This window comes from Heterodontus francisci, chromosome 26 (assembly GCF_036365525.1).
Source record: "Heterodontus francisci isolate sHetFra1 chromosome 26, sHetFra1.hap1, whole genome shotgun sequence".
NCBI classification, from domain to species: domain Eukaryota; kingdom Metazoa; phylum Chordata; class Chondrichthyes; order Heterodontiformes; family Heterodontidae; genus Heterodontus; species Heterodontus francisci.
The window spans coordinates 16,856,016-16,882,927 of NC_090396.1; the positions used below are offsets into that span (position 1 = coordinate 16,856,016).

Consider the following 26,912-nt stretch of genomic DNA (forward strand, 5'->3'; position numbering starts at 1 on the left):
CCTCCCCCTTCTCCTCCATCCCACTCCCTTCCCCGGGGCTCCTTCCCTCTTTCCCCCTCTCCCCCCCCCCCCCCCCCCCCTAACCGCGGCTCCCCCCTGCCCCCCATCACACCCCCAACTCCTGTTCTTTCCTCCTTAAAACCTACCTCTTCGACTGAGCTTTAGCTCGGTATCAGTTTTTCTCTGATAATGCTCCTGTAAAGTGCTTGGAACATTTTGCTACATTAAAGGTGCTATGTAAATGCACAATGTTATGTAAAGTTTAAGGACTCAACAGACAAGGAATTGTGACGTCAAATCCATTTTGGATGTTTCTAGAGATCAGTGGTATGCAATAAGCTTCACCAGGACACTCCAGTGTGCCTTCGCTTGTTAAGTCTTCGCTGGTGGCAACACACTTCAGAACAGTGTTCTCATTTAGATGGTTAACTGTTAATTTCAGTCAAGAATAATGGTTTAATTCTGTAGACTTCTGTTTGCCTAATTGTAGTTTTCAGAAATGTATGGGTTGGGGGAGAAGGGTCTGAGATTGATGCCACATGTACATTTTTATAACAAATCCATTTTTAAGAACAATCAAGCATGAAGAATCAACCAGGGTGAGGGTGTGGTTGGTGTTTCTGGAAGCCATGTGTTCATTCGCTGTAAACTGGTGTATGTTCAGGCAGGAGCCTGTCAGTGACAACCTGCAGCATCAGGCCCAGTGTGACGAGAGACTGAAAGGATGTGCAGGTTTTTCAAGCAGCTGTTTTTAAACACAAGACAGTTAGATTCTCCCATGGTGAAGAATATAGAGTCGGGCCTCGGGAATGGAGTGTGTCAGGAGAGATGCAATTTTACTGAGATCAGTCATTCACCTCAGCTCCCTCCTCTGGCCGAGCGTAGCACTGAGCTAAACTGATTGCATGTTCCTGTGTTGAGCTCCAAACTCTGTTCCCTAGCTACTGACTCCATTCCTCTCCCTGGCAACTGTCTGAGACTAAACGAGACTGTTTGCAACCTTGGTATATTTAATGCCAAGATGAGCTTCTGACCACATATCTGTGTCAACACTAAGCATCTGTTTCCACCTCTAACATCGCCCAACTTTGTCACTGCCTCAGCTCATCTGCTGCTGAAACCCTCATTCATACCTTTGTTACCTCTAGACTTAACTGCCAACAAAGTCTTGGCTGGCCTCTGACATTCTGCCCTTTGTAAACTTGAGGTAATTCAGAACTCTACTGCCCATGTCCTTATTCATGCCAAGTCCCAATCACCTATCACCGCTGTGCTTGCTGACCTACATTGGCTCTGAGTCAAGTAACACCTTAAAATTCTCATCCTTGTTTTCAAATCCCTCCATGGCCTCCCTCCTCCCTATCTCTGTAATCCACTCCAGCCCCACAACCCTCTGAGATATCTATGTTCATCTAATTCTGGCCTCTTGAGCATCCCCAATTTTAATTGCTTCACCATTGGTGACTGTGCCTTCAGCTGCCTGGGGCCTAAGCTCTGGAATTCCCTCCCTACACCTCTCTGCCTCTCCACCTTGCTTTCCTCCTTTAAGACACTCCTTAAAAACTACCTTTTTGACCATCTGGCCTTAATATCTCCTTATGTCGCTGTGTCTAATTTTGCATTATAAAGCTCCTGTGTAGAGCCTTAGGACATTTTATTACATTAAAGGTGCTATATAAATATAAATTGTTGGGCTTGCAGTCACCATAATGGTTTTTAATTCTTCTCTGTGCAAACAATCCAAAAACACAGGAAGTAGATGATTCCTTCCTGGACTGACACTGCATCATCAATGGAGCCAAGCCTGGGCCTTCATTGCTCTCGTATCCTGTGCTGGCATTGTGTTACGTTCATCAGGTTCCACCTTCATTCTGAGACATGATCTCTGTGTTCATTGTAACCTCTGCTCGAGCAAGCAGCCACTTCCATGGGTGTAATGTGCAACATGTGAAACACTCCAGTATCATGAAGGAGTGGGGCAGAGCTTGATGCCGAGGTTGTCACACGTGCCAAGGGCAAAGATCTCAGCTGTGATGGTAGTTAGAAGGTTTTGAACTGCAAGGTCTCAGTGACAGTCGCTCCATATAAGCCATCATTTCACTAGAGATCTAGATTAGTTTCTATCCTAGATGAATAGAATATAGGTCTTGCCTTCTCTCTCCACCCTCTGACTTCTCCGGCCCCCCCCCCCCCCTCCCAACCTCTTTCCCGGCCCCCCCTCTTTGCCGCCCCCTTGCCCTCCCCTCTTTCTGCTACCAATAATGAGTCCACGTGGTCAACCTGTTTATCTCAATCCAGTCCACAGTACTCAACTGAAATGAACTGAATTGAATTCAGGACTAATTGCACTAATCTGGCAATCTCGCAAAGGACATGAGAATAGGTGCTGAGTGAAGTTGGAAAAGTTCATGCTTATCCAGTAGGTGCTGTTAATTCAGTGTTGGGGCATGTTGTGAGTGGAGGGTACAGGGAAGTTTTACTGTGTTTCCAAGGGAGCTTGATACTAATGTGCAACAGGTGGAGGCCTGGGAGTAAGTTACCTGGGTCACTCACAGTTGTGTTCAAGTACACAGGTTTGTACCTGGGCATAAGTTACCTGGTCACCTGTTCCCCTCTTTTTAAAAAAAAAAGTCCACTTGAAGATATTGAATGATGTGAACCATGTAATCGAGCAAGAGGATTGCTGGCATTTGTTTGGTGTTCTTGCCACTTTGTAGGCACACTTGAGAGCCATATCCTGACACAATCATCAAATCATATACCACAGTATAGCCCGAAAAGTGCATCAGATGTGTGACATTTTGCACCGGCCCAGTTGAATCCAGCATTGTCATTAATTACCCTACGGACACAATATAACTCTGACATCAACTTTAACAAATTTGCAGAATGTGTGTGTTAATGAACTTCAAGATTATTGTGAGGTGGTGCATCTGGTACAAACAATAAGGAGGTCACATAATCCTTGGAAAATAAGAGTCTAAAAGGGGTACGATACACAAATCACAAAAAGCAGCGCAGTTAAGGTCATAAAAAATTCAGTAAAGTATAGGTTCATTTCTAGAGAGATAGCATTGAAAAGCAGAGAAGCTATCAATATCTAAACTTGTATAGAACTGTTCACTAAGGAAGTGAAATCTGACAAAATATCGGTAGAAGTGTAGAGAGTAGAGGCAATGGACAGGGTAAAAATTGAGGGGGGAGGTACTAAAAAAAGGCTTGGGTCATCTGGTCCGGATGGCTTGCATCCCAGGTTGCTAAAGGAAGTGGGGATGGCGATAGAGGAAAGGCTTGCCATAATTTTCCGATTCTCCCTGGATATGGGGGAGGTGACAGGATTTGAGAGTGGCCAATGTGACACCATATTCAAGAATGGTGTAAGGACAGTCCTAGCAATTACAGGCCAGTTTAACATCAGTGCTGAGTAAAGTTTTAGAAACAATAATCAGGGAAAGAATCAACAGACACTTGAAGAGGTTCAAGTTAATTAAGGATAGCCAGCATGGATTTGTAAAACGTAGATCATGCTTGACTAAACTAATTGAAATTTTTGATGAAGTAACAGAGAAGGCTGATGAAGGGAATGCGGTGAATATTGTCTATATGGATTTTAAGGAAGTGTTTGATAAGGTTTAGTTAGTTTAGTTTAGTTTAGAGATACAGCACTGAAACAGGCCCTTCGGCCCACCGAGTCTGTGCCGACCATCAACCACCCATTTATACTAATCCTACACTAATCCCATATTCCTACCACGTCCCCACCTGTCCCTATATTTCCCTACCACCTACCTATACTAGAGACAATTTATAATGGCCAATTTACCTACCAACCTGCAAGTCTTTTGGCTTGTGGGAGGAAACCGGAGCACCCGGAGGAAACCCACGTAGACACAGGGAGAACTTGCAAACTCCACACAGGCAGTACCCAGAATTGAACCCGGGTCGCTGGAGCTGTGAGGCTGCACATAAGGTACCACATAAAAGGCTGGTTAACAAAATTGAGGCTCATGGATTGGGAGGGTCCGTGTCCAATTGGATTAAAAAGAAATGGCTTAAGGACAGAAAACAGCGAGTCATGGTAAATGGTTGCTTTTCAGACTGGAGAATGTTAGAGTGGTGTTCCCCATAGGTCGGTGCTGGGACCACTGCTTTTTTTGTTACATAAAAATGACTTGAATCTTGGAATGCAGAATAGAATCTCAAAATTTGCCGATGGCACCAAACGTGGAGGTGTGGCAAACAATGAGCATGATATGAACCGCCTGTAATAGGACATAGATAGACTAGCAGAATGGGCAGAGAGATGGCAGATGGAATTCAATACAGACAAGTGTGAGGTGATGCATTTTGGTCGAAAGAATAGGGAGAGGCAATATAGACTCAATGGCACAGTTCTAAAGAATGTGCAGAAACGGGGTGCATGGACATTAATCTTTGAAGATGGCAGGACATATTGAGAGAGTGGTGAGTAAAATATATGGAATTTTGGGCTTCATAAATAGAGGCATTGTGTACAAAAGCAGGGAAGTTATGCTGAACCTTTATAAAGCTCTGGTTAGGCCCCAACTGGAGTATTGCATCCAGTTCTGGTCACCACACTCGGGAAGGCTGTGAGAGTCTTTGAGAGGAGGCAGAGGAGATTTATCGGAATGGTTCCAGGAATGGGGGATTTTAGTTACGAGGTTAAGTTGGAAAAACAGGGGTTGTTCTCTTAAGAACAAAGGAGATTGAGGGGAGATTTAGTAGAAATGTACAAGATTATGGCGGGCTTAGATAAGTTAGACAAGGAAAAACTGTTCCCATTAACTGATTGTACAAGGACTAGGGGACACAGATTGAATGTTTTGGACAAGAGCTGCAGGGGGAATGTGAGGAAGAAATTTTTTATGCAGTGAGTGGTAATGACCTGGAACTCGCTGCCTACGATGGGGTCGAAGCGGAGACAGTCAATGATTTCAACCTTGGTTAGACCACGCTACGATTACTGTGAACAGTTCTGGTCTTTAGATTATGAAAAGGATATAAGGATGAGAAGTTACAGCTATCAGGAAGGATGGAAAAGGCAGGGCCCCTCTTTTTATTTTAAAAAAAAAGAGATGTTTGAGGGATGACCTGATAGGTCTTTAAAATTGTGAAGGGGTTTGACAGGGTAGATAGACATAGAGATGTTTCCACTTGAGGGAGACCAAAACTAGAAACCATATATATGTAAAATGGTTACTGATCAATCCAATAGGATTTCTGGAGAAATGTCTTTACTCGAATGCTTAGAATGTGGAATTTGGTACCACAAAGTAGTTGAGGCAGATAGCACAGATGCATTTAAGGGGAAGCTAAATAAACACACATAGGAGAAAGGAATAGAGGCATATGTCGATAGGGTTAGATAAAGAGGAGTGGGAGGAGGCTGAGCTGGAACATAAATGCTGGTATGGACCTGTTGGACCAATTGGGCTGCTCCTGTGCGGTAAATTCTCTGTAACTGGAGCTGTGGTGTTGTTGCACTTCATGTACTGACATGTTTTTTAAAAAATACATTGGGGTGGGTGAGGCAGGGTTGGGGTGGGGGGGGGGGGGAAGAGTTAGTCTTTACAGAGGAGCATTCCCATCCCCCCAAACACAATGCCCTCACTGGTCTTAGCAGTTGTGCGTGAAGAGTTTTTTTTAACCAAGAGCCGCTTTGAACCCTCATTACCCCGGGGATCTGTCTTGACATCATCCGAAAGCACAGCGTGATGACACCCTGCTCTACCTCACCACTGCTCTATCAACTCCTCCACTGTGGTAAAATTATCAGACTGCTTATCTGACATCCAGTACTGAATGACAAGAAATTTCCTCCAGTTAAATATTGGAGAGACTCAAGCCGTTGTCTTCGGTCCCTGCTCCAAACTCTGTTCCCTAGCTATTGACTCCATCCTTTTCCCTGGCACTGTCTTAGACTAAACCAGATTGTTAGCATCTTTGGTGTCATATTTAGCCCTGCGATAAGCTATGACCACATATCTGCACCATCACTGAAAGTGCCTATTTTCACCTCCGTAATATCACCTGACTTTGCACCTGTTTCAGCTCCTCCACTGCTTGACTATTCCAATGCATTCCTGGCTGGTCTCTCACATACTACCCTCCGTAAACTTGAGGCCATCCAAAACTGCTGCCGTGTCTTAACTGGCACCAAGTCCCATTCCCCATCCCCCCTTGCTTGCTGACCTACATTGGCTCCTGGTCAAGCAGCTTCTTGATTTTAACCTTCTCAGTTGTTTTCAAACTCCTCCATGGCCTAACCCTTCCCTATCTCTGTAATTTCCTCCAGCCCACAAACCTCCAAGATATCTGCACTCATCTCATTCTGGACTCTTGAGCATCCCTAATTTTAATTGCTCTAATATTGGTGGCTGTGCCTTCAGTTGCCTAGGCCCTGAGCTCTGGAATTCCCTCCCCAAGCCTCTCTGCCTCTCTCTTCCTTTAATACTGTACTTAAAACCTCCCTCTTTGACCAAGCTTTCGGTCATCTGGCCTAATATCTCCTTATGTGGTTCAGTGTCATATTTTATACTGATCCTGTGAAAAGCCTTGGGACGTTTTAATATGTTCTTGGCACTATATAAATAAAAGTTGTTGAAGCAATTAGCCTCTCACTGAGCAATGACACCTTGTATCCTTAAAGGACTGCAGCAAGTTACACAGCTGTAATTTACCATCTGGACAGTACTCTGCATTGCATGGTATAACGATGCAGCCTCCTGTAGAACATTGCCACAGCAGTTTGATAGCTTTTCACGTTATTAGTGCTGGATGTTCTATATATGGTGAGTTTTGCTCAGCTTGATCTTTCTTGGAATGTTCCAGCACAGGAGCAGGCCATTCAGCTCATTAAGTCTGTGCATGTATTTTTTTTCTCCATGTGCCACCGAGTCTAATCCCTCTCCTCATTCTCCTGGATCACTTAATTTTGCTCTTTTTCAAGTTATTGCCTCTTACAAGGACTCGTGAACTTTGCTTCTTCAAGGGATGTAGAGAATCCTCAGTAATTACCTATTCTGTGAACAAGTTTGTTCTAGCTTCCCCTTCAGTTCTAATTAGTTTTAGATTTTAGAGATACAGCACTGAAACAGGCCCTTCGGCCCACCGAGTCTGTGCCGACCATCAACCACCCATTTATACTAATCCTACACTAATTCCATATTCCTACCTCATCCCCTCCTGTCCCTATATTTCCCTACCACCTACCTATACTAGGGGCAATTGCTAATGGCCAATTTACCTATCAACCTGCAAGTCTTTTGGCATGTGGGAGGAAACCGGAGCACCCGGAGAAAACCCACGCAGACACAGGGAGAACCTGCAAACTCCACACAGGCAGTACCCAGAATTGAACCCGGGTCGCTGGAGCTGTGAGGCTGCGGTGCTAACCACTGCGCCACTGTGCCGCCCTAAATTGTGACTATCTCAAATTTGTGACCTCTCGTGAAATAGACTAGCCTTTCAGAACCTCAGGACATCCCAAAGCTCCTTACAGCCAATAAAGTACTTTTGAAATGTAGTCACTGTTATAGTGTGAGAAAGTTACCATTGCACTGACCGGTGGAAACGATCGATGACCATTTACCCTATCATCATCCTTCTTAATCTCTAAGACCTTTATCAAGCCAACCCTAAACCTGCTCCATTCCATTTAAAAAACCCAACTGTCTCTCCATAACTGTAACCCTTCATCCCTGGTAACATTCTTGTAATGGGATCTCCAAAACTTTACACAATACGCCAACTCCAATCCCAGTCAAGGCTTGCTTTTGAATTCTAGACTCAAAACAAAGGGTTAGCATTCCCTTTTTTATGGGTGAAGATACATTTTTAACTGAGAGGACATTTGGGGCAGTAGAGTTCATGTTTGAATTTGGCGAATGTTCTTTTTGAGCTGCCAATGATTCTTTCATCAGTACTACCCTTTTTTGTCCTTGCTGGTTAATCCCATTTGCCCCATTTCATCTCCCATTTCTGTATCCAGAATGTTACCTTTAAAGTGTATGGTGTTCATTGTCTTATCTTAAGTTTAAAAACTGGAAGTACACAGCATGCCCATCAGCATCTGGAATAGAAAATACAGGTTAATATTTTGGGCAGAAGTTTTGTCACAGCTGGAAAAAGGAGGCGGGGAGACACTTCACAGTGGGGAGATTGAACAGTGCAGCTGCACTAACCCTTTTTACAAAGAGGTGGCGAATGGATTGAACAGCCGGGAACTGGAAGGGGCAGAAAAAGGCTGAGGTCCCTTCAACCTGACCCCCAGGGCAAATTCTCAAGCTTATGCGTCTGAGATGAGAGTGCTACCACTTAACCAGGGCTCAGGAAGTGGATGACCTTGCTGGGCAGCGGTGAGATGGTGTGTGCACTGCTACCGCCCCTTCTCACATTCCCACCCCGGTGCTTCTTGTCTCACTGGTCTTGCGTTATTTACAGAAAATGTTTGAATTCATATTGTCAGGTTCTGTTGGCATCTAAAGTTTTTTTTTTAAGTTCAACCTCTCTCATCACATGGATATCTGTAAAATAAGTAACCAGTTCTCTCAGTTGCAGTTAATGTTTTACTGCTCTTATAGTGCACAGTGTGCCCAGAGCATTGACAGTGAGGGGAAGACACTACAAAAGAGACCCTGAAAATGAGAACTAAGTCTTGAGTAAGAAACAGTCAGCAGCTGATCACACTGAGAAGGAAGTTGATGAGAGGTTAATTTGTGTCCTTTAAAAGGAGATGGAGCTGGGTTTGTGCAGTTCGGTTGAAGGTTAGCAAGATATTAAGATCACTGAGTGTTTTTATTCACGAGTTTGGGGAAGTGAATGAGTGTTTGAGTAGGGGATCCGTGACTGGTGTGGGTGGGATGGTGGTGGCGGTGGTGCAAATCGTTATAATACACTCTGGAGCGTGTTTGATCAGCTGGTCGCTCTACACCAGTCACGGATCCCCTACTTAAACATTCATTCACTTCCCAACTTCATGAATAAAAATACTCAAACAGTGATCTTAATATCTCTCTAACCTTCAACCGAACTGCACAAACCCAGCTCCATCTCCTTTTAAAGGACACAAATTAACCTCTCATCAACTTCCTTCTCAGTGTTGGAGTGTGTGTGATCAGCTGCTGACTGTTTCTTACTCGAGAGTTAGTTCTCATTTTCAGGGTCTCTTTTGCAGTGTCTTCCCCTCACTGTCAGTGCTCTGGGCACTATTAGAGGAGGAGAGATCTCTCCAATGTCTTGGACAAAATTTATCACTCAAGCAACAACATCTAAAAAATAAATCTGGTCATTGATCACATTGCTGTTTGTGGGATCTTGCTGTGTGCAAATTGGCTACCAAGGCTCCGACGTTACAACCATGACTGCACTTGCACTTCAGAGTTAGTTAATTGGCTGTAAAGCACTTTGGGATGGCCTGAGGTGGTGAAAGGTGTTATATCAATGCAAAGTCTTCCTTCAGGTAGGTGCACATGTTTAAATAATGGCTCTCAATAAAATGGAGTGTGCGGATCTGCCCGTGTTCCCTCTAACATCTGTTTGCTGCGGATGGCAGGCTTGTTACACTGCATGGTCCCTTTAAGATTGCGTGGCCTGGCATGCGCAATCATGAAGGGAATGTTTCTTGTGTGTGGCCTGTTTGTTCCCTGTGCGGCACTTTCCCAATTGTTGCGCGGCCGCACACCCGTGCAGCTTAGAAGGAAGATTGCTACTGTCATTTCTTTGGCCTCCTTGTCTCGAGAGACAATGGGTAAGCGCCTGGAGGTGGTCAGTGGTGTGTGGAGCAGTGCCTGGAGTGGCTATAAAGGCCAATTCGAGAGTGACAGGCTCTTCCACAGGTGCTGCAGAGAAATTTGTTTGTCGGGGCTGTTACACAGTTGGCTCTCCCCTTGCGCCTCTGTCTTTTTTCCTGCCAACTACTAAGTCTCTTTGACTCGCCACATTTTAGCCCCGCCTTTATGGCTGCCCGCCAGCTCTGGCGAACGTTGGCAACTGACTCCCACGACTTGTGATCAATGTCACAGGATTTCGTGTCGCGTTTGCAGACGTCTTTATAGCGGAGACATGGACGGCCGGTGGGTCTGATACCAGTGGCGAGCTCGCTGTACAATGTGTCTTTGGGGATCCTGCCATCTTCCATGCGGCTCACATGGCCAAGCCATCTCGAGCGCTGCTGACTCAGTAGTGTGTACAAGCTGGGGATGTTGGCCGCCTCGAGGACTTCTGTGTTGGAGATACGGTCCTGCCACCTGATGCCAAGTATTCTCCGGAGGCAGCGAAGATGGAATGAATTGAGACGTCGCTCTTGTTTGACATACGTTGTCCAGGCCTCGCTGCCATAGAGCAAGGTACTGAGGACACAAGCTTGATACACTCGGACCTTTGTGTTCTGTGTCAGTACGCCATTTTCCCACACTCTCTTGGCCAGTCTGGACATAGCAGTGGAAGCCTTTCCCATACGCTTGTTGATTTCTGCATCTAGAGACAGGTTACTGGTGATAGTTGAGCCTAGGTAGGTGAACTCTTGAACCACTTCCAGAGCGTGGTCGCCAATATTGATGGATGGAGCATTTCTGACGTCCTGCCCCATGATGTTCGTTTTCTTGAGGCTGATGGTTAGTCCAAATTCATTGCAGGCAGCCGCAAACCTGTCGATGAGACTCTGCAGGCACTGTTCAGTGTGAGATGTTAAAGCAGCATCGTCAGCAAAGAGGAGTTCCCTGATGAGGACTTTCCGTACTTTGGACTTCGCTCTTAGACGGGCAAGGTTGAACAACCTGCCACCTCATCTTGTATGGAGGAAAATTCCTTCTTCAGAGGACTTGAACACATGTGAAAGCAGCAGGGAGAAGAAAATCCCAAAAAGTGTGGGTGCGAGAACATATCCCTGTTTCACACCACTCAGGATAGGAAAGGGGTCTGATGAGGAGCCACCATGTTGAATTGTGCCTTTCATATTGTCATGGAATGAGGTGATGATACCTAGTAGCTTCGGTGGACATCCAATCTTTTCTAGTAGTCTGAAGAGACCACGTCTGATGAACAGGTCAAAGGCTTTGGTGAGATCAATGAAAGCAATGTGGAGGGGCATCTGTTGTTCGCGGCATTTCTCCTGTATCTGACTAAGGGAGAACAGTATGTCGACGGTCGATCTCTCTGCACGAAAGCCACACTGTGCCTCAGGGTAGACGCGCTTGGCAAGCTTCTGGCATAGGTTCCCAGTAACCTACTATGGGGGAAGTGAGAGTGACTGCCAATGAAACAAATCAGCTCGTTAAATATAGCTTGTTTGACTCCATCACACAAGGATTCTTCAGAAGTTGGAAAGTGTGTATTTTTAGCTACAGTGCTGTCGTAGGCAGGAGGAAACCTTCAGTTATAACTTGTACAATTCCTGGTCCTATTGGACAGACATTTAGATTGAGGAGTCATGCTTTGTTCTGATGTCAGTTGCTTCACAGTTGAGGATTTAATCAGTCGTTAGTTCTGCTGTTTTGCCCCATACTCTCCGTGGGGTGAAAGAATATCTGTTAATTATTCTACACTGTTTGATTAGTTCAGTGAAAAGAGTTTCCTTCCTCCTGGCTCGGCCTCCCACAGTGAATAGGTGAGCTGTGACTAGTCCTGGGCCAATTATTGTCGACATTGAGGAAGTACAGCCCTGGGCTACTCTTGCTCTCTGGTTTCCCTTCCTGTGGGGAAAGTGTTATGCTTGTTGACTGCACAGCCCAGCCTGGACAACGGCTGGGACAGATCATGTGGAGCCGTTTACTGCAGAGTTCAGGTACCTGAGAAGATGGCAGCAGCACTCAATAGATCACTGCCTCAAACTCACTCTTCGTCGGGAGGTGTAGCTGCCAAACATTCAAGATGTATGGCAATAGCTGTCTAGTTCTACAGCAGTTCCAGCACTGTATATGAAGGCTGGTATATCATGTTGATAGACCATGCTGGGCCTGAAGAAGAGACCAATGAGGTGAGAACAACTAATGTCCAGGTTGAGGGGAATTGACAAAACCTGCCCTGGCATTTTGATTTCTGTGACAAAGGGTTCAAATCCCAAGGACACGAATTAAAAACAAGGAAGCTAGATTGACGAAGGGAATCAGGGAACTCCTTCATCTGAGGGGTGAATGTTGTGGAAAAAAAATTATCAAGCTAGGACAGTGAAACAGATTGTGCCAACAGAGACAATTGAATCTGTTTTTGGGAGGATTGAGGGGTGTGGTTAGAAGGTGGGTGTGATCACTGAAAGCAGGGTGGGCTGAGTCCAGTAAACTTTCTTTCCTCAGCTCATTTGCTGAAACGCTCGTCCATGCCTTTGTTACCTCTAGACTTCACTATTCCAGTACTCTCCTGGCTGACCTCCCATTTTCCTTCCTCCATAAACTTTTGCTCATCCAAAACTCTGCTGCCGATGCCCAAACTCGCACCAAGTCCCGTTCACCCATCAATCCTGTGCCCCCTGAACTACATTGGCTCCCCTTCCCCAAATTGCTCAAATTTAAAATTCGCATCCTCTTGTTCAACTCCCTTCATGACCTCACCATCTCTGTAAACTCCTACAACCCTCCGTGATCTCTGCACACTCCCAGTTTTGGCCTCCCGGATTTCCATTGCTGTAAAATTGGAGGCCGTGCCTTCAACTGTCTGGCCCCTCAGCACTGCAGTTCTCTATCTAAATCCCTCTACCTCCCTCTCCACTTTTGCTCCTTAAAACCTTCCTCTTTGACCAAGCTTTTGGTCACCTATCCTAATGGCTCGGTGACAATTTTTGTCTCTTAATTGCACCTCTGAAGCACCTTGGGATGTTTTCCTTCTTTAAAGGTGCAGCATAAATATGAGTAGTGATCATTTTGGTGTGAGACGTGTGATAGTACATACACCTCCCAGCGTGGCGTTTACCACTGGGCTCCTGAGTGACTTCCCTCCATTTCGTTTTTACAGGTGGTTCTTTGGGAAAATCTCCAGAGCGAAGGCGGAGGAGCTGCTCAGCAAACAGAGGCACGACGGAGCCTTCCTCATACGGGAAAGTGAAAGTGCCCCTGGCGACTTCTCTCTCTCAGTCAAGTGAGTATCAGCAGGCACCAAGTGTCCAAGAAGTGAGACTTTCCCCCCCCCCACCCCAAAGGAGCAGTCATCTAAGAACTTGAATAATAGGAGCAGGAGTAGACCACTCGGCCTCTTGAGCCTGCTTTGTCATTCAATAAGATCATGACTGCACCTCTACATCACTTCATCTACATAATAGCCCTTGAAATTCCCTTAGTGCCCAAAAGTGTCTCGCTTTTGGCCTTGAATATACTGAATGACTGACTGAACACCCATGGCCCTCTGAGGTAGAGAATTCCAAAGATTCGCAACACACTGAGTGGAGAAATTTCTCCTCATCTCAGTCCTAAATGGCCGACCCCTTATCCTGAGACTGTGACACTGTGTTCGAGACTCTCCAGCCAGGGAAAGCAACCTCTCAGCATCTACTCTGTTATGCCCTGTAAAAACATTTTTATGCCTTTCGGTGAGATAATTGAGCCATTGTCCCAGTGCTTTCATTCTGACAGGTTATCTCAATTGCTGTACAGTCTATTACAAGGGTGTGATCCATGTGCGTGGGCTCAACATACAGGGCACTCCTTCCCCCACTGCGTGATGCGATCTGAAATAGGTAGAGTTTGGATTTTACTTGGGCGATGGCGGTCGGTTTCAGCTCTTCCTACTAGGTGTGATGTAACCCTTACAGGCTCTTGAGAGAAGTGAGGCCTCCCTGTATACTGTTCCTGAATGAGCTTCAGGTCTGTTGTTCTCTCAACTCTCAGGCGGGCAAGAGTTCCTCATGCATGCTCTACTTTTGCTGCTCCTTCCAGATTGGGATTCCAAAAGGATGCCACGGCATCAAGAAACAACTGAAATGCCTGAAGCCCCTTTTACAGAGTCACAGATTTAAGTTAATTGTCAGGAGCCTGGCACAGGCATGATGGATGAAATAACCTCTGTCTGCACTGTAAGATTCTGTGTGCAGTGGACCAGGGGCTTTTACTCCTTTCCTTAGATCCATGGAAGTGGGAAAAGGCAGTTATGCTGGCATTGTTTTTCATGTCATTTTAAAGAGCTTAAAATATCTCTTCCCCCAGTTTATGCACTATTCTGTGGCTAAAACTGAATTATTCTTGCTGCCTCCCTCGTTGTGGCCTCCCATGGGCAGCCTGGCTGGGATCAGGGGCATCACAGTCTCAATGCTGCAAGCTGACCACACAAATCTGGGGAATTTTTATAACCTCTGGTCATCTCTGCAGACAAATCTGGACATTTGGGTTTTGGAGCAATTTCCAACTGTAGCTCACTGTTGCCCCCTAGCTGTGTGAATAGTACAGGCAGCTTTAGGAACTGTATGGCCTCTTCAGTTGGATTTGAAAATGTTTGATTGCAGAGTTTTGCTTAGAGATAAAAGCCCCTATAATTCTGGAGACTGATCAATGAAATGTTGAGGCTGGGGCAGCAGTGAAGGGAACTACATTAGGTCTCTGTGCTGCTTGGCTACGTGCTGGGTTAGGGCACGTTCAGCCAGGCCTGCCTGCTGATGCAATCCAACAACTGTTCAAAAGTGCGGTGGATATAGGCCAGATGTTTACAGCTGCAGTGCTCCCCGTGATGGAATAGCTTGGTGGCCATCATCTCTTCCGTGAAGATCAGTCACTTGGCCGAGGTGCTATAGGGTGAGCTGTCCTTCTGGATATACAGCCTAGCAATAGCCTGTCTCTTTAGAAGAGGTGGAGAAAAGCACTAAAGACATCACATAGCCTGAGTGTAGTTTGAATCATGAAATTTCAGTCCTCTGTGCAGTGGCTTTTAAAAACAATAATTTTCTTTTCTGTGCTCTTTGCAGGTTTGGGAATGACGTGCAGCATTTTAAAGTGTTGCGTGACGGCGCAGGGAAGTACTTCCTGTGGGTAGTAAAGTTCAACTCTCTGAACGAGCTGGTGGACTATCACAGATCCACATCTGTGTCGCGGAACCAACAGATCTTCCTGCGTGACATTGAGCAGGTTCCACAGGTGAGGGGAAGGCGTTTGCACTGCTGGGCAAGGGGGCAATGTTTAAAGAACTGGGCTCTTGATACAGACATCACTAGTTGCAGATTTCAGTTGATTTCTTTTTTTGCAGGATCTTTCCAGTTCAAAGGTCAGCCTACTCCACAAATTAAGGTCGAGTTGCTTCAGCTCCCACATTTCAGCGTCAATCCCACTTTAGCCCCCTATATGGCTGAGCTCAGCAATTTGTCAATCATGATGCTTAAATGAGGCCCTTGGTTGAGCTGATAACAAAGGGGTGCTGTGTCTCCAATTGCCTAGTGTGCACTGGTGGCTCCTGGTCGAACTGACCCAAATGGAGTTGGAAAGGTTGAAAATGGGGAAGATGGGATGGAGAGGGGAGGAGGGGGGAGTACATTGGGCTTTGGTGAGGTCGGCATAGGGCTCGGCCATGATGGCCCACATGATTAACAGCAGATTCTCACTGTCTCAATGCTCACACGGAGAATGGCCATAGCAATAGCGAGCTCCTAGAAACATGACAAATTTCAATCAGAGGGACCATTCATCCACCTAATGTGCTTTTCTGCTGTCCCAGTAGTTGTAACCAATGTGTTTCTGCAAGGTACTTTTCCATGTTGACCCCAGAGAATTGGGTGCTACCTTTCGGGGAAGGAAAGAGTAAAAATCAGGGGGGGGGGGGGGGGGGAGTGGGGGAGACGTCTGAGGGAAAAGCAAAGTTTGTACCAAATTGGAGAAGGACTTCCCTCTTTTCCAGTGGTCAGTAGGTGTACTGAATGGAGGGTGAAGCAGATGGGAACTTGTACACTGGGCTTCAGTTCTTAGTAATCCCTGCTTCCCACACTTGGTATAGTTGAGACCAGGAACTTGCAGTAGGATTGAGGACTTGTCTGAGAAAAGAGGAAGCTGAGGGATTTTATTGCAATTATCTTAAAATTTTCATTTTTGGTTTTAAATCCCTCCATGGCCTTGTCCTCCCTATCTCTGTAATCTCCTCCAGCCCAAGAGCCCTTTGTGATTTCTGCACTCCTCCAAATCCGGCCTCCTGAGCAGCCCGGATTTTAATCGTTCCACCCCATTGGTGGCAAGCGTTCAGCTGCTGAAGCCCTAAGCTCTGGAATTTCCCCCCCACAAACCCTTTTGCCTCTCTTGTCTCTTTCCTCCTTTAAGATGCTCCTTAAAATCAACCTGTATGCTCCTGTGAAGCCCTGGGCACTTTATTACATTAAAGGGGCTATATAAGTGCAAATTATTACTTCAGGAAAAAGTTGTATCCCGAGTTGGATATCAGCTTCTGACCTCAGTAGCTCACTTAAAATCCAGTCCAGTGACAAAAACAAAGGCCCCTCTGTCAGCTGGTTCTCAGTACTACATACAATGAACTTTGGACGCACTCAATCTCACTTTAAGCATCAGTCACAGTGAAAAAGGGTGTCTGGTATCAGAGGTAAGAAATGGAAAATGTCACATTGACACAATAGGGGATGTGGGTTTGGGGCTAGGCATATAAGTGAGGGCAGGAAGCTTTGCTCTGACCTGTGCTGTACCTGCCCTGGGAGTGTTTGATTACTCCATATCAAAACCATTTTTTTTGGAGGCCTTTATATCCCAGGCCCCTTTTAGTTTTGTCGAGGAGGCCTTTATTCCTCAGGTGCCCTTTATATGCATTTTAAATAAGTAACTTTATTAAAACCAGATAAATAAAACTCATTAAAATCTAATTTTCGGCATCCATAATGAACCCCAGCCCCTGCAGTGCCCACCGGTAACGGAAGGCCTCAAGTGAACCGGCGGACACCTCATGCTCCTTCTGCAGGGACACCCAGGCACAATCGTAACCTCAGAAGAGGGGCAGGTATTCAGGACGGATGGACCTCCTCCCGGTCCACCCCCGCTCCACATCGGATGCCCAAAGGTCAGGAGCGTGGAGCTGCAGCGGAGCCAAAACTTGAGGAGCAGCCCCTTAAATATTCAAAGAGGGGCTGCAACCTTGCACACTTCATATATACATGGAACACGGACTCGTCCAGGCCGCAGAAATTACAGGCGGCCTGGGAGTCAGTGAACTTATTTAAAAGTCTATTGCACAGGACTGCCCTGTGGAGCACCCTCCACCCCAGGTCCCCGATGTAAAGGGAGAGGGCTCCCGTGTAGAACAACCTCCACCGGGGTTTCCCCTCACCACCAGATGGCCATACAGACCGCCACAGTGTGTCCAGGCAGCAGATGAGGGCGAGGAAATGGAGAGTGTGCAGGAGCAGTCCGTACAGGAAACCACTCCGCACTGTGTGGAATGGTACGGAGGGCATTTCCGAGAGGTGGCTCGGGTTGTGTGGGACCAGCTCCTGAGGAGGGTTTTGGGACCTGGGTCCAGTGAGCAGTTCTGGCTGCGTGCGGGTCAGTTCGGCCAGGAGCGCGGCGCAGTGGTTAGCACCGCAGCCTCACAGCTCCAGCGACCCAGGTTCAATTCTGGGTACTGCCTTTGTGGAGTTTGCAAGTTCTCCCTGTGTCTGTGTGGGTTTCCTCCGGGTGCTCTGGTTTCCTCCCACATGCCAAAGACTTGCAGGTTGATAGGTTAATTGGCCATTATAAATTTCCCCTAGTATAGGTAGGTTATAGGGACAGGTGGGGATGTGGTAGGAATATGGAACTAGTGTAGGATTAGTATAAATGGGTGGTTGATGGTCGGCACAGACTCAGTGGGCCGAAGGGCCTGTTTCAGTGCTGTATCTCTAAACTAAACTAAACACTCCCAAGCCCCCTCAACACCCATAGTGACGGGGGTGTGGGGGGTGTTCCCCGGAGGCTTTGGTTACTCATCCACCTGTCATCTATCCCCAGAGCCAGCTGCCCAGACAGCCAGAGCCCTCTTCGCCACCGGCAGAGGAGTACTCTGACTGGAGGCGACCATGTTCCAGATTCTGAATAGATCTGGGTCAACAACCTTAGCCGAGAGGACAAGGTGCATGCCCGGCCCTGCGGCCGCATGCGAAAGTCAGGCCCGGGCCACAACATGTGGCCCGACTCCAAAAGCGGGCAGAGTTCCGAAAAGATATTCGTGATCCATCCTGTCGAATGCCTCTCCTGGTCGAGGGAGAGAAAGGCGACCAACAGACCAGTCCTCTGGGAAAGATGGATCAGGTTCCGGACCAGGTGGATGTTGTTCTGGATGGACCAGCTAGGACCGCATCTGACTGATCAGTGTGAATCATGTGGGCCAGGATGGAGCCCAGGCAGGTAGACATAGCCCAGGCAAAGATCTTATCCATGCTGAGGGAGAATTGGTGCCAGTTCTTAAGCTGCCGGAGATCACCCCTCTTTGGCAGCAGGATGAAAACCGCCCTGCGCCACGAGAGAGGCATTTTATTTATATTTTAGAGATGCAGCACTGAAACAGGCCCTTCGGCCCACCGAGTCTGTGCCCACCATCAACCACCCATTTATACTAATCCTAAATTAATCCCATATTCCTACCACGTCCCCACAATTCCCCTACCTATACTAGGGGCAATTTACAATGGCCAATTTACCTATCAACCTGCAAGTCTTTGGCTGTGGGAGGAAACCGGAGCACCCGGCGGAAACCCACACAGTCACAGAGAGAACTTGCAAACTCCGCACAAGCAGTACCCAGAATTGAACCCGGGTCACTGGAGCTGTGAGGCTGCGGTGCTAACCACTGCACCACTGTGCTAGAACATAGAACATAGAACATTACAGCGCAGTACAGGCCCTTCAGCCCTCGATGTTGCGCCGACCTGTGAAACCATCTGACCTACACTATTCCATTTTCATCCATATGTCTATCCAATGACCACTTAAATGCCCTTAAAGTTGGCGAGTCTACTACTGTTGCAGGCAGGGTGTTCCACGCCCCTACTACTCTCTGTGTAAAGAAACTACCTCTGACATCTGTCCTATATCTATCACCCCTCAACTTAAAGCTATGTCCCCTCGTGTTTGCCATCACCATCCGAGGAAAAAGGCTCTCACTATCCACCCTGTCCAGCCCTCTGATTATCTTATATGTCTCTATTAAGTCACCTCTTCTCCTCCTTCTCTCTAACGAAAACAACCTCAAGTCCCTCAGCCTTTCCTCGTAAGACCTTCCCTCCATACCAGGCAACATCCTAGTAAATCTCCTCTGCACCTTTTCCAAAGCTTCCACATCCTTCCTATAATGCGGTGACCAGAACTGCACGCAATACTCCGGATGCGGCCGCACCAGAGTTCTGTACAGCTGCAGCATGACCTCGTGGCTCCTAAACTCGATCCCCCTACTAATAAAAGCTAACACACCATATGCCTTCTTAACAGCTCTATTAACCTGGGTGGCAACTTTCAGGGATTTATGTACCTGGACACCAAGATCTCTCTGTTCATCTACACTACCAAGAATCTTCCCATTAGCCCAGTATTCTGCAATCCTGTTACTCCTTCCGAAGTGAATCACCTCACACTTTTCCGCATTAAACTCCATTTGCCATCTCTCAGCCCAGCTCTGCAGCCTATCTATGTCCCTCTGTACCCTACAACATCCTTCGGCACTATCCACAACTCCACCGACCTTCGTGTCATCCGCAAATTTACTAACCCACCCTTCTACACCCTCATCCAGGTCATTTATAAAAATGACAAACAGCAGTGGCCCCAAAACAGATCCTTGCGGTACACCACTAGAAACTATACTCCAGGATGAACATTTACCATCAACCACCACCCTCTGTCTTCTTTCAGCTAGCCAATTTCTGATCCAAAGCACTAATTCACCTTCAATCCCATACTTCTGTATTTTCTGCAATAGCCTACCGTGGGGAACTTTATCAAACGCCTTACTGAAATCCATATAGACCACATCCACGGCTTTACCCTCATCCACCTGTTTGGTCACCTTGTCAAAAAGCTCAATAAGGTTTGTGAGGCACGACCTACCCTTCACAAAACCGTGCTGACTATCTCTAATGAACTTCATCTTTTCAAGATGATTATAAATCCTGTCTCTTATAACCTTTTCCAACATTTTACCCACAACCGAAGTAAGGCTCACAGGTCTATAATTACCAGGGCTGTCTCTACTCCCCTTCTTGAACAAGGGGACAACATTTGCTATCCTCCAGTCTTCCGGCACTATTCCTGTCGACAGTGACGACATAAAAATCAAGGACAAAGGCTCTGCAATCTCCTCCCTGGCTTCCCAGAGAATCCTAGGATAAATCCCATCTGGCCCAGGGGACTTATCTATTTTCACACTTTCCAAAATTGCTAACACCTCCTCCTTGTGAACCTCAATCCCATCTAGCCTAGTAGTCTGTATCTCAGTATTCTCCTCGACAACATTTTCTTTCTCCACTGTAAATACTGACGAAAAATATTCATTTAACACTTCCCCTATCTCCTCCGATTCCACACACAACTTCCCACTACTATCCTTGATTGGCCCTAACCTATCTCTAGTCATTCTTTTATTCCTGATATACCTATAGAAAGCCTTAGGGTTTTCTTTGATCCTATCCGCCAATGACTTCTCGTGTCCTCTCCTTGCTCTTATCTCTCCCTTTAGATCCTTCCTGGCTAGCTTGTAACTCTCAAGCGCCCTAACTGAGCCTTCACGTCTCATCCTAACATAAGCCTTCTTCTTCCTCTTGACAAGCTCTTCAACTTCTTTAGTAAACCACGGCTCCCTCGCTCGACAACTTCCTCCCTGCCTGACAGGTACATACTTATCAAGGACACGCAGTAGCTGCTCCTTGAATAAGCTCCACATTTCGTTTGTTCCCATCCCCTGCAGTTTCCTTCCCCATCCTACACATCCTAAATCTTGCCTAATCGCATCATAATTTCCTTTCCCCCAGCTATAATTCTTGCCCTGCTGTATATGCCTGTCCCTGCCCATCGCTAAGGTAAACCTAACCGAATTGTGATCACTATCACCAAAGTGCTCACCAACTTCTAAATCTAACACCTGGCCGGGTTCATTACCCAGTACCAAATCCAATGTGGCATCGCCCCTGGTTGGCCTGTCTACATACTGTGTCAGAAAACCCTCCTGCACACACTGGACAAAAACAGACCCATCTAAAGTACTCGAACTATAGTATTTCCAGTCAATATTTGGAAAGTTAAAGTCCCCCATAACCACTACCCTGTTACTCTCGCTCCTGTCAAGAATCATCTTTGCTATCCTTTCCTCTACATCTCTGGAACTATTTGGAGGTCTATGGAAAACTCCCAACAGGGTGACCTCTCCTCTCCTGTTTCTAACCTCGGCCCAGACCACCTCAGTAGACGAGTCCTCAAATGTCCTTTCTGCCGCTGTAATACTTTCCTTGATTAACAATGCCACACCGCCCCCCCCTCTTTTACCCTCTTCTCTGTTCTTAGTGAAACATCTAAATCCCGGAACCCGCAACATCCATTCCTGTCCCTGCTCTACCCATGTCTCTGAAATGGCCACAACATCGAGATGTTGCTGCCCAGGATATCCCAGAACGCCCTGAGGAACTCGACGGTCAGCCTGCTCACCCAGGGGATTTGCCCCTCGAAAGGTGATGGAGGGCGCTGGTCAGTTCCGCCAACGTTAGCAGAGTCTCCAGTCCTTCGGCGCCTTCAAGCTGACCTTCAGGCCCTTCCGCAAGATTCTGCATGTGTCCTCGCTGGACAGGTCCGGAGAGAGCAACGTGCTGTAATAGGTACAGAGCAAGAGACCCATTCCCTCCAGATCCATCATCGGCCAGCAGCTTGTGCGCAGCTTATGGACCCCCGCAATATTTCTAGTGAGCAGAAGGAGGGTGAGGTGTGGTCCAAATCTTCTAGGATCCATGACCTCACATATGCACCTCGGGACCCCACAAGCTGCAGGTCCCTCAGCGCGCCCATCTTTTTGTACGCCTGCCGCTGGGCTTGGGTCTGTGATGGCCTGACCGAGAAGGGACTCCAAGTCGAGCACCTCCCTCTCCAGGTGCCCGATCTCGGCTTCCCGCCTCTTGGTCGACCCCTTCGTGTACTCCTGACAGAAGACACGGATGTGAGTCATGCCCACATCCCACCATAGCCTCAAGAAGGGGAAGCCCCCCTACTTCTTTCTCCAGTCAGCCCAGAATCAACAGAACGAGCCCTGGAATTGTTCGTTCTCCAGCAGCTGGTTGTTAAAGTGGCAGTACGCAGACCCTGCCCTTGTGCAGAGCTGATTGAGCTCTGCCTACACAGGGTGGTGGTCTGAGCACAGCACCAGCTGCATGGAGGCCGCTGAAACGCAGGAGACATACGCCTGCAAAATGTAGAGGCGGTCAGTTCGGGACCCTCTCCTCCAGACCTCCAGGTGAAGGTGCTGGAGTCGGGATGGAGATTCTGTGAGACATCCACCAAGCCGAGGGAGATGATCAGTTCCCTCAACTTCTCTACCAACGCTTGGCAGCGCTGGGGATTGGAGCGATCCTTCACCTCGAGAGTGCAGTTGAAATCCCACCCAGGAATGATGCACTCACCACTGTTGATGGAGCTCAAGAGAGTGGAGACTTCTTTAAAGTATTGCGCTTGCAACACGCCGGGTCTGGGCACGTACACGTTCACAAAGTGGAGCGGCACGCTACCCAGGCGAACGGCGAGGTGGAGTAAGCGGCCCGACACAATCTCTTTGACCCCAGTGATCTCCAGCTGAAAGGTTGGGGCCAACAAGATAGCCACCCCACTAGAAATAGGGGGTGAGGTGACTCATGTAGACCCCCACCCTGCCACTCCAGGAGCCAGGTGGCTTCATATCCTGGAACGGTGTGGGTTTCCTGCAGAAAGCTCACCACATACCTCCCTTCCCTGAGAACTAAGAGATTGTAAAATCTGCAGAGAGACCCCCATTGCTGCCGTTGATGTTGAGGCTATGGTTATCTTCAAGGCAAAAGTACTTTGATCTCCTCACCAACACCTTACTGTGGGAAGAGAGTGGAAGTGCCTGTCGCCTTCCACTCCCCAGCAACCCAGAGAGGAACACGTTGAACCGGCGCCTCTCAACCAGTTTCACCTCCACGCCCTTGCACACACCCCCACCTTCCCACCTTCTTGAGGGTGGCATGGACGGACTGGATGATCAGCACCAGATTCGACCACCGGTCGAGAGCTAGCTGAACTTTATTGCCAAACCCCTGCAGGCAGCAAGATCGTCCCAAAATGGGAATGAGAGGTGACCTGGTATGGGGCAAGAGGGAGTCCACGATCTCACTGGCGATGGATTCAACATCGTCCTCCATGCCCCACATCAAGCCCCATCCTCCTCCAGTTAGTCACCACCAGTGACTGACACACCTATCACATGCTGTGGGGCTGACGTCCTGGCTGCATCAGCTGGTCCCGCCTCCGTCACAATCTCACCCCCAGGATCGATGGCAGAGGAGTCTTCCCTGGGTTCCTTTGCGGAAGCTGGACCCGTGGGCGCCAGCGGTTCAGGACCCCTCCCTGCCTCCGTCCCCGGGCCGGTGAGTGGCCCAGGGGAGACCGTTGTTCCCAACTCTGGAAATCCAGCCAGAGGCAGAGAGAGGTGGCCATCTCTGCCTGGTGAGTGCCTAGAGGCCAAACAGACGGGGCAGTATGCAAATAGACCTCCGAGTCAGGTACATTGCAGGCGGCAGCACCAGGCTGCTGGGAGGATTGACCCTAATGGGTCTCACCCCCACCCAGGACACCCGACCCAGTGGCAGATGGAGTGTTTTCTCCTGGTGAGTCCACAGGCTCCCCCACCCATATTTACAGAGGCTTCCCCTCCCCCCCCCCCCCCCCCCCCCCAACTCTGTCCTGAGGGATAGAGGGTTCCTGCCCAGTGCTCAAGGCCCTGATGGTGGTGGGGGGAGACTAAGGACCCGCGGCAGGAGATGGATCCTGTAATTCAGGGTCCTCTTCAGAGGAGGGGTGCCTCCTCCTCTTGTTCCAGGGAGGATGCTGAGACTCAGAGACCTCCATCGCTGTAGCGGTTTCCATCTCCACCCCCACACCCTCCTTCAGCCCTGATTGCTCGGGCCAAAGCTCAGCCACGGGGCAGGTAGGCTGCGCGGGATCAGGCTCTGGGGTGAACTCAGGCCCAGGTTGTTCCTCCATGTCCAGGGGACATGCCTTTGTTTTATGTCACGCCTTCCTTCCACTCAGAAAGGGTTCCCTCCCCACCCCACCAGATGCTGTGAAAACCATGGCCTTCGGAACCGATTGAGCAGTGGCTGTTGAAGGAGTAGGGGGAGCTGCGGTTGGAGTAGGAGTTGGCGGCCCCGAGGTTGGGGCAGCTCTTATGAACGTGGATAATATGCGCTGTGCAATGGCCCCCAGCGGGTCCACTGGCAGGAAAGTCCTCCCCACAGTGAGACCTTTGCTGAGGGCCAGGGCCACTACTTGCTCGGTCTTCAGGAAGTAGACAACCTTCCCGTACATCTTTGAGGCTGCGACAATGGCCAAGGGTCCTACAACCTCGGCCATTGCCGTTACACAAGCCTCATTAGACATACTGGGGTGGGCATAGCTCTTTACCCACGGCTGGAAGTGAGTAATTTGAATTGTCATGGGCTGCATGGGCGGCCACAGAGGCTGCAGTCGCATAGGTGTTAGAGGGCCCCGCCACCGGCACAGATAGACTCGCCATAGGTTCAAGAGCCAAACCCAACCCAAATTATAGGCCTTCAAATTTGCAACAAAAAAGTTTGCAAGCAAAGCAATAAATAATAAGTTAGGGGAGAGGCTGAGGGTACCGGGATGGGTATGCCTGGACATTGGGTAAATTTAAGGAGGAGATAGACAGATTTTTATTAGAAATGGGTTGAAAGGTTATGGAGAACAGGCAGGAAAGTGGAGTTGAGGCCAAGATGAAATCAGCCATGATCGTATTGAATGGCACGGCAGGCTCGAGGGGCTGAATTGTCTACTCCTGCTCCTAGTTCTTATGTTTTAATACGGAAAAAGGGAAAGACATGCTGAGAGCGATGACTTTGCTTCGATGAGGTAGTACAGCTGCCCAGGCACTATCTGACGTCTTCTCTCTCCTTAGCCAGGCAGCTCCAGCTGACCCAGGCTGGGCAATTGGGATAGGGAGGGAGCTTCCTTGTGTGCTTATTGCAACTACACAGTCCCCTGCAGAATTGTACAGCCCTACTCCTTGTTCTTCCAACCTCTTCCACCTCCTCCAACAGTCCAAATCAAATAAATGGCTGGTGCTCTACACCCACCTCCAAACACAGCCTTGTTTTTTTTTTTTTAAATTCTCATCCTTTCAGTAACAGGTGTTGAAAAAAGTTGTAGCTCTCTCTCCTCAGCTGCACAATCTCCAACTGTGCAGCCCAGTCAGCTGTTGCTCATTGTGCAAAAGCAATCCCAATCAGCCAGCAGCAACCCCGTGCCGTACCTACCCTGGGTGTGTTTGATGGGACAGTGTGGGGGAAGCTTTACTCTGTATCTAACCTGTTTCTTTCTTTGTGAAGATAACCCAGAATAATCAGAATTAAACAATCTGTGGGTTCTATTTTCTGCCAGGGTGGTTTTTTGCCACATGAAGTGTGATGGGCTGGGGAATGCCTGTCAACGCTATGACCGGGCGGCGCAGTGGTTAGCACCGCAGCCTCACAGCTCCAGTGACCCGGGTTCAATTCTGGGTACTGCCTGTGTGGAGTTTGCAAGTTCTCCCTGTGTTTGCGTGGGTTTCCTCAGGGTGCTCTGGTTTCCTCCCACATGCCAAAGACTTGCAGGTTGATAGGTAAATTGGCCATTAGCAATTGCCCCTAGTGTAGGTAGGTGGTAGAGAAATATAGGGACAGGTGGGGATGTGTTAGGAATATGGGATTAGTGTAGCATTAGTAAAAATGGGTGGTTGATGGTCGGCACAGACTCAGTGGGCCGAAGGGCCTGTTTCAGTGCTGTATCTCTAAACTAAAAACTAAACTAAACCGTGCTGTGACCTCTGACCTGGATGGAGAGGTGGGCACATTGGCTCATTACTCTGGCAGGGTCGGGCGCATGACAGGCTCACTTCCAGGAAAAAGAAGCCAAAAAGGAGGAGGAGGAGCCATGTTTAAAGGGGACACATTGCTGCGGTTTCCTTTTGGAGATGTTAAAGGGGATGGTTCCCCATAAACTCAGGAAGCAGTACAGGGTCTCAAGCAATTCGAGGCCCACTCACTGCCAATGAGCATATCAGCATAGATACCACCGCGGCCTCAGATTGCCTCCATCCAACTTCCGGTGGTCCCTGGGGTGGCTGATTGATGACATGGGATGGGAGAAGGAGGCTGGACCCACCCAGCTTCACCCCAAAACCACACTCACCCCCAATCGTGACCCACCATCATTTAAATATGGACTGAAGGCAAGGGTCAGACTGTTAACTTTCGTGTCCTCGAAGTGTTTGGGACAGTGTAAAGGGAGCTTTACTTTGTATCTAATCCATGCTGTACCTGCTTTGAGAGTGTTTATCACTGATAACTCTCATCACTTTGAATGCCACTAAATGGCTGAAACCAGCTCACTTTAATAGAAGTGTAAACCTGATCTGTCCAGACTGTGGCCAATCTGAAATGGCTTGGAGGTATAGTGCATTGTCTACCACAGAGCAGTATAGAAGCAGTCTCTGCTGGTTCATGGTACCTACATGGGTCTAGGTCACAATATGGTGTGACGGGTTTGCCTCTTTGACTCTCTGTCCTGTGGGTTCCAGTCTCATGTTGCAGCCCACGAGAAGAAGGGGGCTTCCCAAATCTGAGTTGGTTGCAAGTGTGGTTCCACTGAGGCATGGCTGTCACCTATGAACTGGCCAGTCCCTTCTCAGCATTCTGGAGGTGGACATCTGCTTCCAGTGCCTGGACTGAAGCACATCCTGCCTATCTG

At 48.1% G+C, this 26,912-nt stretch overlaps 1 protein-coding gene across 1 annotated transcript in view; it reads left to right on the forward strand.

Annotated features, from left to right (window-relative positions):
- The window catches only part of LOC137384200 (growth factor receptor-bound protein 2), a 188,679-nt gene that overhangs the window by 156,946 nt on the left and 4,821 nt on the right, over positions 1 to 26,912 (forward strand). Inside the window, exons 3-4 of the mRNA XM_068057855.1 lie at positions 12,967 to 13,089; positions 14,903 to 15,071. Of these exons, the coding sequence (XP_067913956.1) occupies positions 12,967 to 13,089; positions 14,903 to 15,071 (292 nt within the window). The remainder of the gene's footprint in view (positions 1 to 12,966; positions 13,090 to 14,902; positions 15,072 to 26,912) is intronic.